A 19,573-nucleotide genomic window follows, 5' to 3' on the forward strand; every position below is an offset into this window, starting at 1 on the left:
TATTAAGGTGCTATCAACTCAGCCCAGCTCATCTAATTCTGTAGTATCACAAGAAAACCCCCAACCTAACTGGCATGCTGAACTTCTACAATTCAAATAGACAACTTTGGTCCTCCAACAAAGCCTTAATCGAAACCATCACATGCAAAATCAACTCTGAGGAATCACTGTTTGCCCATGAATTAGCAAAAATATGGAACAACCCTCCCCCTGACCTCTGACTACAAAACTCCACACCCTCCTTCAAAAGCCTACTTAAAACATACCTCTTCACCAACCATCTGTGCAACTGTAATTGACCCCCTGATATATCGTGTATATGTTTGTATGTGTATATGTGTGTATGTATGTATATAAGTGTATGTATGTGTATGCATATATATATATATATATATATATATGTGTGTGTGTGTGTGTGTGTGTGTGTGTATATATATATATATATATATATATATATATATATATACTCTTGCATGTATATTTGCTTGAATATATATATGGAAAACGTAAACATTTATGTACTCTTATTCAGTTGTGAAATATCTTGCAATGCTCTACCAGGTTCTTATCTACTCTCATTGTATATTCTACACACTTGTGTTTTCAGCCAAAAGGGGGACTATCCTCTTATTGTACACTAATGGCTGTAAAGTCTATAATCTGTATGCTTCTACTCTGTAATATCTCTTTTGTAAATTTTTCTTCTGTCTGTAAACTTATGGAGTTTTTCTCCCTAGGACTCCACTGAAAGTGGACACTTGTTGTCCAGTCAGACTATACTGGCAAACAAATGTTAAATAATAAATAAAATAACTACATACATCACAAATTGGAATTTTCTGGAAAGATCTTGAATCAATGCTGTTCTTGAACACATATCTAGCTGGTGAACAATTTAAATAGCATTTTAAGTGAATGCTCTTTTTTAGTTTTTTTTTTCTTTAGCTTAGTTCCAATGAAGGTTAGGCACTTGCGGAATAAAGGCTTTCAGTTTTTGATAAATTGCTTTCCTTTAGTTTTGAGAAGTGGTTTTGTTGTTTCAGACAATTCACAACACTATACTTGACAAAGGGCTATTGGCAGATACCTCTTTTGCCTCCTGCTAATGAAAAAACAGCTTTTGTAAATAACGGAGGTCTGTTTATTCAACTTACATTGAATCCCAGCTACCTTTCTGGGACTAATGAATAAAATGTTAAAGACTCGCTCCCCATGTGCTGCTGCATACCTGGATGTGGTCATCCATTCAGAGGACATTTGCCAAAAGTGCGGACTGTGTTACAGTTTGTACGACAGATAGGCTTTACTGTAAATGCTAAGAAAAGCAAACTGGGCATAATGTAAGTCAAATATTTACCATATCTTACAGGAGGCAGGGTGGTAACAACACAGCTAGAAAAAACAAGAGACTCTAAAAAGTGGTCAATATCCTCCACTAAAAGAGTGGTTAAAGTTTTCCTTGGGTACTATGAAAAGTTCTACCTAATTTTTCAACTACTACGTGTCCATTGACTGATCTCATAGAAAGAAAAGTTCCTGTCAAAGTATAATGGTCGCTTGAAGCAGAAGGAGCGTTTAATAAGTTAAAAACAAGGTTATATTCTGATTGCTTGTTAGTGATTCTGGAGTTTACTAGAGAATTTATCCTGCATTTAGGTGCATCAAATGTAGGTTTGGGAACAGTCTTGACACAAGATGTTCAAGGCGAGGCTGTATCAGCCAAAAAATTAAGCAATGCTGGAAAAAAAAAAAAAGATATTCAGACATAGAGAAATTGTTTAGAGATGAATTGGGCCTTCCATTTATTAAAATATTGTTTATTAGTATTTCATTTTGGCAGCTGATCATTCCCCATTGAAATGGCTAAACAGGCAACAAGATGGCAACACAGAGTTGTGCAACTGGGCACCATCTTTCCAGCCATTTCAATACACAAAATCCAATAGGCCTGTTTAGCTATTAAAATGCCAGTCGGTTGTCAGGAGTCCTGCAACCCATCACTGTAAGCCATGGGGTCAGTTGTGGCATCATGAGAATAGGAAAGGTAGGATATATCTTTAACATTTTTATAGGGACTTTGGTCAGGCAGTTATTTGTATTCATTAGGTAATGAAACAAGTGCCTCTATTACATTACATAAGAAAGGTTGCCTGTTCAGAGGTCTTGAAGTAAGTTCCTTGATCAGAGGTTCATTGTAGGGTAAAGCAGTTGGATAGCTCAGTTGGGACTAATTCTGGATGTGGATTGAAGCAGAATTCAGGTAAATACTTTTAGTGGTTGCTGAAATTGTAGGGAAGGCTTGACATGACTTTATGGCTGTGTTTCCCACAGAAACAGCCAGTGGACAGAGGGATGGAGAGGCTGTTGTTTTGCCTTCTGACATGGATTATGAAGTGTGGTGTAAAGGTACTGTTTTCAAACTAAAGATGAGTGAGCTATTTTTTTCTCTTTCATGTTTCTCCTTTGGAGTACTTGGAGTTCACGTAGTGATTATTCATGGTTTGTACATGATAATTATTCATTATGTGTTCATGGTGACTATATTTGCTGAATGTACAGTGAATCTGCTTGGTATGTATTTTGCGACTATACTTGGTGTTTATGTAGTAGCTATACACAGTGTGTATGGTAACTGTACTTCATATGTACATGGTTAGTGTAACCGGTGCATACATGGTAACTATTCTTAGTATATACACGAGAACTGTACGTGGACTGTACAAAATGACTGTATTTTGTGTACATGGTGGCTATAAGTGTCCATAAAATTGTACTTTGCATGTACACAGTGACTGTACCATGTATGTACATAATGATTGCACTTTGAGTGTACTCAGTAACTGTACTTTTGTATACGTGATGATTGTATTTCATGTGTACAATTTGACTGTACCTGGTGTGTACATGATAACTACATGGTGTGTACTTGGTGACTTTGCCTAGTATGTACATGATGACTGTACTTGGAGTATAAGTAATTACTGTACGTGGTGACTCTACTTAATGCTTACATGAAGACTGTACTTGGTGTGTATATTGTGATTATACTTGATGTCTGCATAGTAACTATACTTTGTATGTGCTTGTGACTATTCTTTGTGTGTCCTTGCTGACTGTTTGGTGTGTACGTGCTGACATTACATAGAGTGCTCTTGAAGACTATAGTCAGGCATGTACACAATGAATGTACTTGGTATTCACATGGCGACTAAATCGTTTGCCTGCACACACTATGTACATAGTGACTAAACTTGGAATGCACATAATGATTATGTTTGGTAAGTACAGTATTGTACAGTATGTTTATATAACTATACTTGGTATGTGAGTAGTGACTGTACCTGGTGTGTACATGATGACTGTACTTGGTAATTGCATGATTACTACACTTCATTAAGTACACAGTGACTGTGCTTGTGTGTATACCTGGTGTGTACATGATGACTATACTTGGTGTGTGCACTGTGACTGTACATGCCATATACATAGTGACTATACTTTTTGGGTATACAGTGGTTGTATATGGTGTATACATGATGACTATATCTTGTGTGTACACAGTGAATATACCTGATATATGCATAGTGAGTATTCTAGTGTGTACACAGTGACTGTGTACCTAGTATGTACATGATGACAGTACTTGGTATATACACAGTGACTGTGCTTGTGAAATTCATGTGTACACAGAGACTGTACCTGGTATGTACATGATGACTACACCCATTGTGAACACAATGACTGTGCTTGTGGGTACGTAATAACTGTATCTCATGTGTACACAGAGACTGTAGCTGGTGTGTACATGTTGACTGTACTTTGTGTATATACAGTCACTGTTCCTGGTTTGTACATGTTGACTGTACTTGGTATATACCTAGAAACTGTACATTGTGTGTATGCATTGATGATAGCTGGTGTGTACATGATGGCTATATTTGGTGTGTACACAGTGAATGTATTTGGTATATATGTACTGACTATACTTTGCATGTACACAGTGACTAAAATTGGTATTGCATGTGATGATTTTACTTGGTGTGTACACAGTGACTATACCTGTTGTATTTTTTAGTTCAATGATGAGGTAGATGTGAATTGGCTTCCCAGGTAAAAATGTTTGAAAAATTATGACTTTTTAGATCCCTTTTGAATTTGTTAGCAGGAGAGAAGAGTACCACATGTACCAGAGAGGCAGTTCTTTCTTTCTTTCCTTCAGAGTGAAAGAAACCATCCATTTCATCTAGTTGCAGCCTGCGTTGTAGGCTAGCTACCATAGTCATAGGATGTTACTAGGCTAATGGCCCTAAAGCCCTTACAAGCCTAGCCAAGTTCTACCCTTATTTCTATGATCAACACCTATTGCCCTGTCCAAGAGGGACACAGGAGGAACCCCCTGGGGTGAATTTATGGTTAGCCATCCAATTGTCCAGACTGCGTTTGAAGAGGGTCAATGAGTTACTCTGTTTGACATGAAGTGGGAGTCTGTTCTAAAGGTGTGGTAACCTCTGGGAGACAAATCTGTCCCTCCAGAAGGTTCTGTTAATGTGACATACTAGGTTAATGTCTTTAGAGCGAGTAGCCAGTGCACCATTTGACTTGCAGATATACAGCATTTCCACTAAAGCAGGGTCAGAGATTGCCTTATATGCAAGGCAGAGATTGCCTCCGAGTAGTCTGTATGAAACATTATAAAGTGACAGTGATTTCAGATGATCCACATAGGACAGATGCTGAAACCCTTGAATTTTCCTTGTGAGGAACGTTTGTGGTCTCTGCAATTGCTTGGAAAGGTACATACCAAAAGGTGTTGTACTCAATTATTGGCCTGATGAGGGAAGAGTAAAGGGAGGTTATGACTTCTTTTTTTCTGGAGGCAATGCCCTTACTTATGAGATGAGCAATATAGAATGCCCTTTTTACACTGTGGAGACATGGTGATCAAAGGTAAGGTTGCTGTCAACCTGTGTGCCTAGGTCTCTCACCACTGAGAGCATACTTAGGATGTTGCTGTTGATATGGTAGTTAGCAGGAACATCGCTCTTATGAAAAGTGATGATAATACATTTTTTTGCATTGAGTTTAAGGCCATGACTTTAGCACTAATCATTTGTTTGTGTAAGACCCTCTTGTAGGATGTTAACATCATTTGGAAATACTGTGACTGCTCCCAGATTGCAGTCATCAGCAAATTTTGTCAGCCATAGGCCTTTAGTTTTTGCTTGTACTTTGGAGAAATAGATTCCAAACAGTAGAGGTCCCGGGACTGATCGCTGTGGAACACCACTTGTTACAGGCCTGCTGTTGGAGGTGGAGCCCCCTATTTTGACTATGTGTGTTCTATCAGTGAGCCAGTTAGCAACCCAGCTAACATCAAAAGGGTTGATACCTAGCTGGGTGAGTTTGTCAATGATGCCTGAGTGGGGGATAGTGTCAAAAGCCTTGGCTAAGTCTAAGTAGGCTGTATGCACAGATTTCTCCTCGTCCAAGGCCTTGGTGACTGTCTCGAAGAAGTCCACCAGGTTTAACAGGAATGATCTCCCTTTGACAAATCCAAACTGAGTACGGTCAAGTGTTTGGAGATTACCTATATCTTTGTTGATAAGGTCCATGATGATTCACTCCATGGCTTTGCAGATAAGGCTAGTCAGGCTAACAGGTCTATAGTTACCAGGGTCAGTGGAAGCACCACCTTTGTGCAATGGAATAATGGTGGCCATTTTCCATTCAGCTGGGACAAAGCCGGTGCTTAGACTGTGATTGAAAAGAGTACCCAATGGTGTTGTTAATTCTTGTTGCAGCCCATGTAGGACGCAGCCTGGGATGTTATCAGGTCCCATGTATGTTGTGTTTTTGGCCTTAGAGAGGGTGTTTATGACCTGCTCTTTAGTGATACAAGGTAGGGTATAGGTGGTAGGGATGTCATGGGGTGCATGTGGAGGAAAAAGGGGAGTAAAGTTTTCACATAACCTGTCTGACAGCATGTTAGCTATGTCCACAGGCTCAGCATATGTAGTATCATTAACTACCAGTTTGCCACAAATCTGCGTCTTTCCTTTTAGGTTATGGATGTAACTAAAAAACGCCTTATGGTTGTCCTTAGTTGAGAAAGCTAATATGGATTCATTGTTTGCTTTGGAGGACTTCACAAGAAGTCGTATTTGCTTGTTTAAGCTGAGGAGGGAGTATTTCCAGTTTAGGTCTCACTCCCTCTAACTTTTAGACAGCAATTTCTTCCTCTTATTGTAAAGCCTGTTAATGGCAGTTGTCCACCAGGTAGGTTTGCTGTTTCTTGAGGAGCTTGTTTTGGTCCTATCAGGTACGGCCAAGTCAGTGCAGATATATAAAGCATTGGTGCAGAACTCGGCATAGTTGCCAGTTCTATCTGAGAGGGGTGGTACAGTGAAGCTATTTATACCATTCCATAAGAGGTTATAATCTGCTTTGGGGAAGTTTTTTAGTTTAGTTGCTGCTAGGGGAGAGGGTCAGGTTTGGTAGTGTCTTTGAATAAGACTGATTTGTGATCAGATCTCATCAGGGAAGACCTCACAGTGGGGGTGCTACAGTGGTTCTCCCATATTGGTAAGCACCAGTTCCAGGATGTTGGCCCCCTTGGGGTGTCAACCAGCTGTCTCTATATGTGTACACCCTTGCATGCGCACCCACACACACACACACACACACACACACACACACACACACACACATATATATACATGCACACTCTGCCGGATTTTGAACCCTTTTTGCCTTTTGGAAGCAGATGAAAGTGTATAAAGCTTTTTTCTGTTTCTTAGGAACCTCTTTTGCATTGCAAGTTTTCCACTGTCAATCGTGTCTCTACCTTATATATACTTTCTTTCTTTTTAAATATGTAAATTATATGATTACTAAACTGTTATGTAAAATTGCATTCTAGACTTAAAATAGTATTGTACCTGATGTTGCTATTATCTGTTTAGTGGAGCGTATCTCCCCGGGCCTCTACTGAAAATGGACATATATCCAGTTGGACTAGCCCAGTCAACAAATGTAAAATAAATAAAATAAAATAAAAAAGCTTTTGCTTGCAGAAGACAAGCCAATACAGTTGGAAACTTGGCTGTATCTCTGCTGAAAAAAGTGTTTGTATTAGATGTTACAGAGGTTTGACACATCATAATGACCCATTACAAATAGTAAAGTATTAAAGGAAATATTCAATTCAAGCAGATGTTATGATGAGATAAGGAAGATAAGGTAGGTAGGTCTGTGATGAAAAATATAAATTAAACATTCAGGACTTCCTCTGTGACCTTACTGTATGTCCACCCCCAACAATGGAGACTTCCTTTTGAAGTGTTTCTATGCCCTGGTGTCCCTCACCTCATTGTCTTCTCTCACTCTTTGATGTCCCTGTAGGCTTCTTGTTGCTCTGTGCTTATGCTAAACACAATTGTTGTAAATGACTAGCTCCATTGCATTAATACAAATCTGCAGTGAAGGCTGCTGCCATGTCAAACTGGCAGTTTTTTTCTCCTTTTCTTGAAACTACAATATGGTGAAATATGTGAATACCTGCATGCCTACTGCGCACTTACTGACACACATACTGATGATCAAAACTTGTTTCTTGCCACTTCTTTGTGAACCAGGTAACATTAAATAAATACATATCACCCCATCCTTTTCACCAGCACCACTAAACCTGAGGGAGCTAAACTGGTTGGTTGCAGTAGACTTCCTTCCATAATGCATCTGACTGGAAGTGATATAAGCCAGTTCTTACAGCTGGGTTAATAGGGCAGCAGGTATCCGAGGTTATGTTTGAATACCCCATCATCTGCCAAGTGGTGGAACTTGAAGTTTTTAGGTGAACATTGCTAACTGTATCAGATATTTTGTTCTGATATAGACAGGGCATTGCTTTAAGTCTTTCTGTGACTGAACTGTCCATATACTGCGGTCAGCCTGTCTGCACAAGAAGATCACTGCCCTATTTCTTTCATTCTTTTTATTTGTTTTGCAGTTGTTTTGATACCAGGCCAGCATATTGGGGAGGGGGGGGGGGGCAGTAGTAGAATAATGTGTTTCGTTATCATGGGATTACCTAAGACTTTGTGTAGAGAGTGCTCTTTCCTTTGTGATCTTATTTTTTAATTACTGGAAGCTCTCCAAATAAATTACAGCTACTGGCAGTGAACCATGTTTTCCTTTAAATGAAAAGCGCATGGATGGTGAAGAAAAAAATATTATCTTCTTACTAGTAAAAGAATAAAGTAAATATTTCAACTGATTACCGCAGTCCTTGTGACCTGCTCATAAAGCTTGGTGGAATTTTGCCTGTTCTGTGGGAAATTGTTTGTCTTTGAAGGGTTATTTTATCAATAATTGTACACTCTGAAATGAATATGGTATGTCTTCTATAAAATGCTGTGTATAATTTCCTGATGTCACTTCCTGTTTTTCTACATTGCAGTGTATGCTTCAGTGAGTCTTTACCTGCTGCCTGAGCGACCCGCCACCCTCATTCTGTATGAAGACATTGTTCAGATCCTGCTTGGGTCCCCAGGTGAGTAATACTGCATGTTGTTCATCAGTAGCTTGTTTCCTTCCTCTGCTGGATTCTTCTATGCCTGTATTGCCTGATGTTCTGCCTGAAGCATAACATGGAGTTGGGGAATGTTTTCTGAGACAGTCTTTGCACAATTCAACACAAAGTCTAGGTTATCAACATCAGTGTGAATGTCCAGAAGTGTCCGTTAATACAGTATCAGGAGTAGTACTGGAAAGAGATGCGAGATGATGAGTATGCTTTCAGGAATGTTTAGTAAGGCTAAGATTATATGGATTCAGAACAAACTGTGGATGCACATACAGTAGTTGTTAAAACACTTTAGGACCTAACTAAGTGAGGTTTGAAAGCGGCACACAGCCATCATCATTATATGGTGTAACATAAATTTAGGACACATTCCTAACCTGCCAGCATGGAGGCTGGACATTAGTCTACATTACCAGCAGCCAAAGGATGGTAGTAGACTTATGGGAAAGTTTAGTCAGAGTGGAGACTGTTGAGCAGCCAAAGGCCCTCCTCTCTTTCCAGAATATACTACACACTGGATGACCCCCAACCTTATGTATGACACTTGAAAGCAGTTCTTCTGTGAGGATGGTGACCTGGCAGGTGAACGTCTGCACCAAAGAGAGGCATAGACGTGTACTGAGGTAACACATAGCATGGAGAGGTATGGTCCCCAGAGGTGGATAACAAGAGTACCCAAATGGGGTGATTGTATGAAATATGTAGAGCATACGATAATGTAACTTGCTAAGCAGTGAGATAAGTTGCGGCTGTCTTTACTAGTTGGTCTGTATTCTATTTTGATCATCTTATTTTTGTATACAATATTTGTGTGGTTTGATTTTTCCTAAGACTGTTGTATTTTGCTGAATTAGGATTGAAAATGGGCACTTGTGAGTTTAATGCACCTATCATGTAAACAGAAGTGAATAAATATGAATAGTGCTCTGAGAAATCATGTATGTTAGACCCCTATAGTAAAAGAAATAGGAAAAGTATTACGATTTCTTTCAGTAAAAATGGCTGAAAATAGACAGGGGATGTGTTTAATACTGTTGTTGTGGAAATGGATGTTTACACTCATTTTGAATTATATCATTGTGTAGAACATAAGTGAGAGCTAGAATGTACGATTTTGGGTAGACTGACAGCTTAGTTGAACATTTTATTGACTCCAGATGCTCTGGCAATTTGGAGTCACGAGGAAATGTTACCAGAAGAGCCTGGTGCATCTCTTTTTTTTGGAAACTTGGGGTTTGAAGGAAAGAATGGCTTGTGAAGGAATATTAGGTGAGATTTTAGCACAGCAAATGAAGTAAGGCAGACGTGGATTAGAGCCTTATAAAGATGTCATTGATGCTTCCTGGGGAAGAAGGCATGCAATTAAATGGTCGAGTCTGCAAACAGTTTAATCTGAAAAAGCTTTTTAGGGCATTGGAAGTAAAGCTGTAAGATATAAGAATTAGACAAGAGTCCAAAGAACTGCTACATCATTTTTTACTGAACACTGTTTTATTATATGCTGATTTTAATTCATGTTTTGGTCCCATTTCCCCAATGACCATGGAACCCACAATTATTTGCTAACTCCTTTATCCTTTATTCTCCTTTGCATTGTAGAACACTAAAAGAGGGAAGTCAGAGAGCCCCAAAAATTGCACTTTATTCATCTGCTTTTACTGTATTTGTGTTTCTTCCTACTGTATTACTTTATTTTGCTTTTGCTGCCTTTCCTTAAAAGTACTAAATTGCATTTATTCTGCTGCATTTATTACTGCTTGTTAGTAGCCTGATTAAACTGTAACTGTCATTCTAAGCCTTTGGTTGAAGCACTTGGGCTTCAGACCAGTTGTTTTACATTAAGAAGGTTGTGGTCTGCACTTTTGTGGCAGGACAGGTAGCTTACATCCTTCTAAGTTGGGAGTTGCTGATTGAAGGCTTAGTGTCTGTTATTCTAAAAGTGTATTAGTTCTGATTTAAGCACTTGGGCTTCGGGCCAGTTATTTTACATTAAGAAGATGTGGTCTGCACTCTTGTGGGAGGAGTGGGTAGAGTCTGTCCTTCTGAGCTGTGAGTTTCTGGTTAAAGGCTTATTGTGCTTGCTTGTTTGAACGGTATCTTTCTGAAATTGGTACGTCTTGTTTTCTGTAGCATAGACTAGATTCAGACCTGCTGAATCTAGCTTTGTTTGTATAACTTGAGTACTAATCCAGGCCATCTTTTTTTGGAGAAGGCTCCCCTGCACCCTAGTAGCAGGACTGTGCAGTTAGAACTTGTCTGATCGAAGACTGCTGAAAAGGGGCTCAGTTTTTAGCTTTTATTGGTTAACTGGCAATTTGTTTAAATTAGTTTGCTCATTTGCTACTGTTATATATGTCATTCTAAGGGGATCCAGTATCTGTCTGCCTGGGATGACATGATCGACAGACCACGATGCTTTGCCAGAGATGGCCTGCACCTGTAGCCCTTGGGATTCCGGATACTGGCTAAGGCTCTTGCCACCCCTATAGTGCCTTTTTTAGGCAAGGTTCAGATAACAAATTCCCCACCGTAACAGGTACAAACAAGCAAAATCTGAGGGTAACTCTACTCAGTGCTAGAAGTCTAAACCTCAAAATGCACTCACTCGAGGCACTCCTTAAAATGGAGAACATCGACATCAGTGCAGTGACAGAGACCTGGTTCAAGGCTGCAGAGAGCACCCCTGCATTACCAGGCTATAAGTCATACCACACCTTTCGGCCATCTAACCTGGATCGAAACACTAAAGGTGGAGGCGTGTCCATATTCATTAAGGATATCCACACTTCCAGGCTAGTTGCTCAGCATAATGCATCCGAGATTATCCAAGTGCAACCAACTCTGGGCAAGACCGCAGTCCAAATTTTAGCTTGCTACAGATCCCTCACCATGCCCCAGGATTCCCACTCTTCATTTCTTGATACACTGGAAAATATTAGGGTACAACCCACACCCTAATAATGGACGATTTCAACTATCCCACCATTAACTTGGGAAACTACTCATGTACCAATTCTTCTGCTCAACGTTTTCTGGAATTCATAAATGCCAATGCCTTGGATCAACTTATCCACACCCCCACCAGGGGCAACAATATCCTAGACCTGGTCAATACCAACAGTGCTTAGTGCTTGATCCTGTTTTATTCAGCATTTACCTTTATCACCAGACAATGAACCAAGCAGTCTGGCTAACCTAGTTTGCAGGGAACAGAAAACTAGAAGCCATTGTCCCCCTCTAACACCCAAAGCCTTCAATGAGAAGTTATGCTTATGTACCTGATGTACTAAAAATGTGCTCAGATTAAATGCAGAAAAGTACAATATTTGTCACATTTATTAGCACCTACCACAGCATACAGTGTAGACAGTACCCCTCTTCAAAATGAGAATGTTGTTCAAAATCTTGGACCTTGGGTTGATAATTCCCGCTTCTGTGATCATCATGTAACGTCAGTAGTCAGAAAGTCCTTCGACTTCGTGCAGCTTATTGCCAAGGGAGTAACATCCAGATCTGAAGAGATCATTGTCTCCTTATATTCATCATTGATTAGGCTGTTTATTGACTACAAAACTCACTTTGGTTTACACCTCACTAGACATGTCAAGCAACTAGAAAGATGACAGAGGTTCCTACCTAAGAAGATCACTGATTTAAAAACTCTTACGTTACCAGAAAAAGACTTTATTCAGTATCATATAGACTCCTGAGAGATCTATGTCTTGCCTTCCATACTGTTAGGGACCCAGTGATCCTGGATCTCTTGCATCTCCACAAATCAAATAGTCCCATTAATATCAGAACCAGGGATCGAAATCTTCACCAGCAGACAAGTAAAACATGGTGGAGAGAGTATAATCATATAGTGCCTCCCCCACCCCTGGAACAGACTCCATCTGAAAATTAAGCAGTGTAATACACTATAGTCCTTCAGATGGAATCTGGATGATTGGATGGGTATTCACAAAGTCATCCTGGGCTTGACTGGCCTACCCTTCCTCGGGAGATGGGGTACGGTCTAAGGGTGGCTACTAGAAAGGCTTAAATGGTAGCACGACTCATTTGCATTGATTTTTCTGTAATCCTATTCCTATGATCCTATGCCCTTGTGGTATAGAGGGATAAAGCCCTGACTATGACCCAGATGGATCAGGTTCAGTTAATGGCTCATGCAGCTGATGGCACATACAGGGAAGATGGGCATGCCTGTGCTGAAGGGGGATGGTGCTTCCATCTGTCTCCCACCATTGCATTCATCACATAGCCTCATTTGGGGAGAGGAGACTCTTCATGATGTGGGGAGCTGGTGTGGAGAAGACATGAGCATGACCCCTACAAACCGTAGTCTTTTTCAGGACATGTGGAGATGTATGTATGTATGCACAGATACAGGGGCATAAACAGTCACTGCTAGGGGAGTGGTTAGGCCATAATAAATAACATTGTTGCCATTACTGGCAAGAGCACAAAACAACATTGCAGTTGCCTGAATGATGTCTCTCATTGGCTCCAGGTATAATTTCTTGCACAGAGGAATAAATGGGTAATGTGTGATCAATGAGCTTGCTAGTTGGCAGGTTCAAGGCCAAAAATCATATGAACATGTAGTTAATCACACTGCTATATAGACTGATAATGGGCCTGTAGTTATAGACATTTTAAACCAGATTTCTGGAAACATTTCATGACCATAATCTTTTCAGATGCTTGCATATCCACTAGTGAATTGGTGGAATGGGGGATGGAAAGAATACCACAACAAATTAAAAGATGTAAAATGGCTGCATTAAACCTCAAACTACTGTTTCTTCTTTTAAGGACTGCTGTTTATTGCACAGGGTTAATTATGTCTACTGAACTGGGATAGGGACTCCCTAAAGGAAAGAAGGAGACAGAAAGAAGACTGGCTTTGCCACTGGACAGGGTGTGTATGAGTTGTGTCTTGTGTGTTTACATAAACTAGAACTAAGGAGATGATAGCTGGTGACTAATGCATCCTACATTGTTAGGGAGATGTGTCATACTTCAGGGAATGTTATCCTCGTGAGTCATGCATCCTCAATTACTGAAGGACATCTGCTTACATTTCAGGAGGTTAGTCTTAGCAGGTCTTACTGCAAACATGCACATAACCCATGACTAGATTGTCTGTATTTCACCAGTGCTTTGTACATTCTCTTTATGGACTTTAGTAAATTAGGTTTGAACTACTTGTTTTTGTGGCCTTTAACCATGAAGCTCTGTGTGGAAAATGGGAGAGGCACAGAACAGGCAATTTTGGCAAAGGTGTTGCATATTCTTTTATTCGGGTCCTCCAGCAGTTTATCATGACTTTGTTTATTTACTTATTTTTTTCTTTTTGTAAACTACTTTGGATTGTGAAAACTGGATGATGATGCTTTCACATAGCAGGTGGGGTGTTTCATGCTCACCATCAGGCAAAGTATGTTATTGCATCAGCTGTTGACAAGTGTGCATGCATGATTTCAAGCCACTACCACAGAGGCAGGATGTCCTTCTGCTTTGCTAGCAACCTGTTAAAACAACTGTAGGAATGTCATCAAACACTGTCATCTGCTTGTTTTCCTGCCCCCTTCCCAGTCTAAATGAATTCTGGTCAATGGTCCATGAAAAGGAGTCCCTTCCATGGCTTTCTTTAGGCTATTTAATCAGCCTTGAGTGCTGAACACTTCTAAGTTTGTTTGTGTCTTTCGGCTTTTCCCGGTTAGGGGTCGCCACAGCGGAACTCTGGTTCGCTAATGATTGGCAGTAGAGTTTTACGTGCTGGCTTGCTGGGCCTAACGCACAACATTCAACGAAGGAACGCCCATTCACGCATGTCGCCACACAGAAGACGCTCTAACTGAGAATCGAACGGAAAAAGTCTAACTGTGAGGCGACAACGCTACCGCAGCACCTTTTCCTAAACAATTAAAATAAAAGAAGAACTGCTGATATTGAAATCATGGCCCAAAGGGTTGTACTGTGAATCGCTGGCTTCCACCAAGCCAACAATCAAAATTAAAAAGACCTGAAACATAGAAGGGCAAAAACTGTCATTTTAAGTGTGTTTTTTATTTGCAGGGGAGCAAGACCCCCTCACCCCCTGATTTATATACACCAATCTCATGGTCACACCAGCTTGAAGAAAGGAGGAATCTCCCAAAAGAAGTGAGTCATTGCCAGTGCAAACTTAGAAATTGCACCAGCAATGATTTCCTGTGGAAAACTGTGATCAGTGTTGTGTCTTTCAATATTTTTTCTAAGGGTAAATGAAGCACGAATGATATCACCTCAGCCAACTGTAGACATGCCAGCCCAAAGACTTAACTGCATCTTATTAAACTATAAACATATCTTTTCCATACATGTTAATGTCAAAAGTGGTTTTACAGTATATGACTTTTGCAGCATGTTGAAATCATTCAAACAGCCGCCTATGTGTTTATAAATGACAAAAACATGTCTCGGCAGTTTTCTATCTGGCCCCTTAGCAATTGCTTTTAAGGGAGCAAAGTAAAATGATAAAATCAACCAACTCAGATGTTATCAAACATCAATAAAAATGCCCCAGTAAGAGTAAAGCAATAAAAATGCACTAAATAAAAAAATTGGTCTATTGTTAATTAATTAATAACAATTAAAGTAACCATTTCCATGTCCATTCAGTCAGCGTTGTGGCTTTTTATTTGCTACTTAATATAATTTATTATGTGATTAAATTGTGAAATAAATCTTTGAGGCTTTTAATGAATGATTCCAAAATTAGTTCCATATTGCTGTAGTCTTTATGCTTCTCATGTTGTTGGACTTATGCTAATATTGAGAAAGTTTGGCCCAATTAATCAGCTCAAAGTAGACGCATGACGTAAATATAAAATTAGCATTAAGTGAGATCCCCGCGGTATATACTGACCAAACTAGAGGAAAGTTTAACGCCAGCTGCAGGAACACATTACAGGTATAAAGCATTGCCAAGCTGAAAGTTTTGTGACAGCACTTTATATAAGCATGAAAGTAACCCTGCCCATATTCAAGATACGGTTTTAGAACACATAAGCCAGGCATGTCTGACTTTGATTAAAGGATTATGTTTTATATAAAGAAATGTCCATTTTAAAATGTGAGTGCTCATGAAAAGTTTATTATTTAATAATTTAACTGACTTTTTTATGAGTGAATTTTTTATAGTTTTTCTCTTACTGGTGGATTTTTTTTACACGTTTTTGTCATGTTTAAATAATTACATTTTAAATCTCTTTTGGCCATATGGCAATTCTTCCCTTTTGGATATTATTAGGGATTTCAGGAATAAAATTACTATGGATAATCCTAATCCATTGGATAGACTTTAGTTATGCTTAGAGATGCAAAAGGCATGCTAATCTGTTTTCAACAGATAACAAATACACTTGAGAAATTAATGGATATAGAAGAAAAAGTGCACTTTAATTTGGCTTAAAAAAAAATATATATAGATATATATATATATATATATATATATATATATATATATAGGTTCATAGGTTCATACTAGGCTATCTGCCCTAGGGCATTTATAAGCCTAGCCAGAGTGTGTTTGGCTTTCGCCACCCATTTTAAATAAATTTTGTTATGCCCTTTTTCGAGGTTAGTATACTGTGCCTCTGTCTAACAGTGACACAGAAGTGATACCCGGGGTAAACCTATGATCACCCATCCACTCATCAAGATTCCTCTTGAAGAGCGTCAATGAGGGACTCTGCCTAACCTGGACTGGGATTTTATTCCAGAGTGAAGGGAGCCTCTGGGTTATGAATCTGTCCCTCCAGCATGTCCTATTTATTTCAGTGCTGAGGTTCAAGTCTCTCGAGCGCATAGCACGATGGGATTTGGATTTTCTGAGGTGCAGCATGTCCATTAATTCCGGGTTGGACATGGCTTTATACGTCAGGCACAAATCGCCTCTGAGCAGGCGGTATGCCACTGAGGAGAGCTTGAGTTTCTTTAACCGGGCAGCATATGGCATCTGTTTGAGCCCTTTGATCCTCTTGGTGAGGTACTTTTGGGGTCTTTCCAGTTGCTGCAGGTGTCTGGTAAGGTACATCCCAAAAGGGGCATTGTACTCAATTATGGGCCTGATGAGGGATGAGTAAAGAAGCACGACGACCTCCCCTGATCTAGATGTGAATCCCTTCATGATTAGGTGGGCTATATAAAATGTTCTTCTAACCACTTTGGCCACGTGGTTGTCAAATGAGAGATTGCTATTAACTTGGGTCCCCAGGTCCCTAATTACTTCTTCTGTACTTAATGGATTACCACCTGTGTGGTAATTTGTGGGCACTTTGTTTTTGCCAAAGGGGATGACTATACACTTTTTGGCATTTAGCTTGAGGCCATGGCTCTGGCACCAGTTGTCTGTTTCTATGAGGCCCTATTGGAGGATGCTTGTGCCGGCTGGAGAGTCGATTATGGCACCCAGTTTGCAGTCATCTGCGAACTTGGTCAGCCACAGTCCTTCTGTGTTGGCCTGTACCTCCGAGAAATATATACCGAACAAGAGAGGTCCCAGAACTGAGCCTTGTGGGATGCCACTTGTAACTGGTTTGGAGTCTGACATGGCTCCAGCAATTCTAACCATGTGGGTTCTGTCCTTGAGCCAGTTTGCAACCCATCTAGAGACATAGGGGTTTATATTTAAGCTGGTGAGCTTATCTATAATGCCCGAGTGGGGTATTGTATCGAAGGCTTTTGCGAGGTCCAGGTAGGCTGTGTGGACCACTTTCCCCTCATCAGTGGCCTTGGTGACTGTTTCAAAGAAATCGACCAGGTTTAAGAGGCAGGATCTGCCCTTAACAAAGCCGAACTGGGTAGGATCCAGTGTCTGTAGGTCCCCAATATCTTTATTTATGAGGTCCATGATGATCCTTTCCATAGCTTTGCAGATCAAGCTAGTCAGCCTAATGGGGCGATAGTTTCCAGGATCCGCTGAGGCACCACCTTTGTGGAGAGGGACCACTGTTGCTGTACGCCACTCTTTGGGTACATATCCTGTAGTAAGGCTGAGATTGAACAGTAGTTTTATGTTTGGGTTTAGCTCTTCTTGGAGTTCATGTAGGACGCAGCCCAGGACACCGTCTGGTCCCATTGATGCTGTGTTTTTTGCTTTGGAGAGGGCGGCTCTTACCTGAGCATCTGAGATGTCAGGGGGGGCAGCACTCTGCTGGGATAGATGTTTGCCCTTTTGGTGGGGAGGGGGGGAGAAGTATGCGCTGAACCTGTCAGCTAGGATGTTGGCAATGTCTGTGGGTTCGGTGTATTTTTTGTCATTTTGGACTAATTCTGAGCATATCTGGGAATTCCCACCCAGGTTCCTAACATAACTAAAGAAAGCCTTGTGATTATCCTTTGTGTCCTGTGCAATTTTTCTCTCGAAGCTGGCCTTAGACAATTTTATGAGTGCCCGTAGTTTTTTGCTAATACTGATCAGAGATGCCTTCCCTTTTTGGGATTTTGCTCTATCATGTAGTAGCTTCCTCCTTCTATTGCATAGTTTGTTTATGGCTGGGGTCCACCAGACAGGACGTCTGCCTTTGGAGGATTCAGTCTTGGTTTTATTTGGGATTGCATGATCCATGCATTCCTGAAGGTGTTCATAGAATGCGTTTATAAAGGATTCTGCGGTCTGGGCCGTATTTTCCACAGGCCCGGGGGCTTTGAAGGATTCAACCTCGGTTTTGAGGAGTGTGAAATTTGCTTTAGAGAAGTTTTTCACTGTGGTTTTCTGGGCAGGGGGTGGGGTCGGGATGTGAATATCCAGTGAGATTAGTTTATGGTCTGAGCTTACCAGTGAGGCATACACTTCTGGTCTGGAACATAGAGTCCCGATGTTGGTGATGATCAGGTCCAGTATGTTTTCCCCTCTTGTGGGAGTGGTAACAAGTTGTTCCATAGCATTTGAGTTTATAAATTCTAGGAACCTTTGGGATAGGGTGCTGGAGCTAGAGTAATGCTCCCAGTCTTTGTTTGGGTAGTTGAAGTCGCCCAATATAATGGTGTTTGGAGAGACCTTCATATTTTCCAGTGTTCTCAGGAAGGCCGTGGGGGGTTCCTGGGTTTGGGAGGGTGGTCTGTAGCAGGCTATAAACTGGAAGGCAGTTTTACCCACTGTTAGTTGCACATGGATAGTCTCTGATGCTTCGTGCTGTGCCACCAACCTGGAGGTGTGAGTATCTTTGACGAATATTGATACTCCCCCTCCTTTTGTGGTTCGGTCCAAGTTTTGGGGCCGAAAAGCATGGTATGAGGTATAACCTGGTAGTGCTGGGGTGCTCTCGGGAGCCTTGAACCAGGTTTCTGTTACTGCACAGATATCGATGTTCTCCATGTTAAGGAGAGTTTCGAGTGCATGCATCTTGAGGTTTAGACTTCTGGCGTTGAGTAGCATTACTCTTAGTTTCTTAGCCCTTGTGATACCTATGGAGGTGGGTTTGTCTTTTGAGCCTTGCCTAAAAAAGGCACTATGGGGGTAGCAAGAGCCTTTGCCAATATCCGAAAGCCCAGGGGTGACAGGTGCAAGCCGTCCCTAGCGAAGCATCGTGGCTTGTCGAGCATGTCATCCCAGGCTGACAGGCATTGGATCCCCTTTGAATGACACCAATACTTAAGCCAATTGTTGAAATTGATCATCTTGTCTTCATATTGTGGCATCATTCTTGGTGAGGGTAAGATGCTACTCAAGGTCAGGGTCATACCGGCCTGGGCTACATGCTCAGAGAGCTCCTCTATGTCTCTTTTCATGTAGTCCAGGGAGGTACGTCTCAGGTCATTCACACCAGCATGGACAATGACTGAGTCATATTTGTACTTGCCTTGGAGTGACCTGAGTGCTTGTGTTATGTGGCGGATCCTAGCACCCGACAGGCAGCTCACCGTGACCTTCTCCTTGTTCAGCCTGGTGAGCGGGACTTAAGTGTGCCTGACGATAGAGTCACCTATTACAAGTGT

The 19,573-nt window shown here is 40.8% G+C and overlaps 1 protein-coding gene across 1 annotated transcript in view; it reads left to right on the top strand.

Annotated features, from left to right (window-relative positions):
* Positions 1 to 19,573, top strand: part of FAM171A2 (family with sequence similarity 171 member A2) — a 1,068,017-nt gene that overhangs the window by 501,991 nt on the left and 546,453 nt on the right. The window contains exon 3 of the mRNA XM_044055243.1: positions 8,459 to 8,551. Coding sequence (XP_043911178.1) covers positions 8,459 to 8,551 — 93 coding nt within the window. The remainder of the gene's footprint in view (positions 1 to 8,458; positions 8,552 to 19,573) is intronic.

Source organism: Protopterus annectens, chromosome 13.part0 (assembly GCF_019279795.1).
Source record: "Protopterus annectens isolate FY-2018-M chromosome 13.part0, PAN1.0, whole genome shotgun sequence".
Classification (NCBI taxonomy): domain Eukaryota; kingdom Metazoa; phylum Chordata; order Ceratodontiformes; family Protopteridae; genus Protopterus; species Protopterus annectens.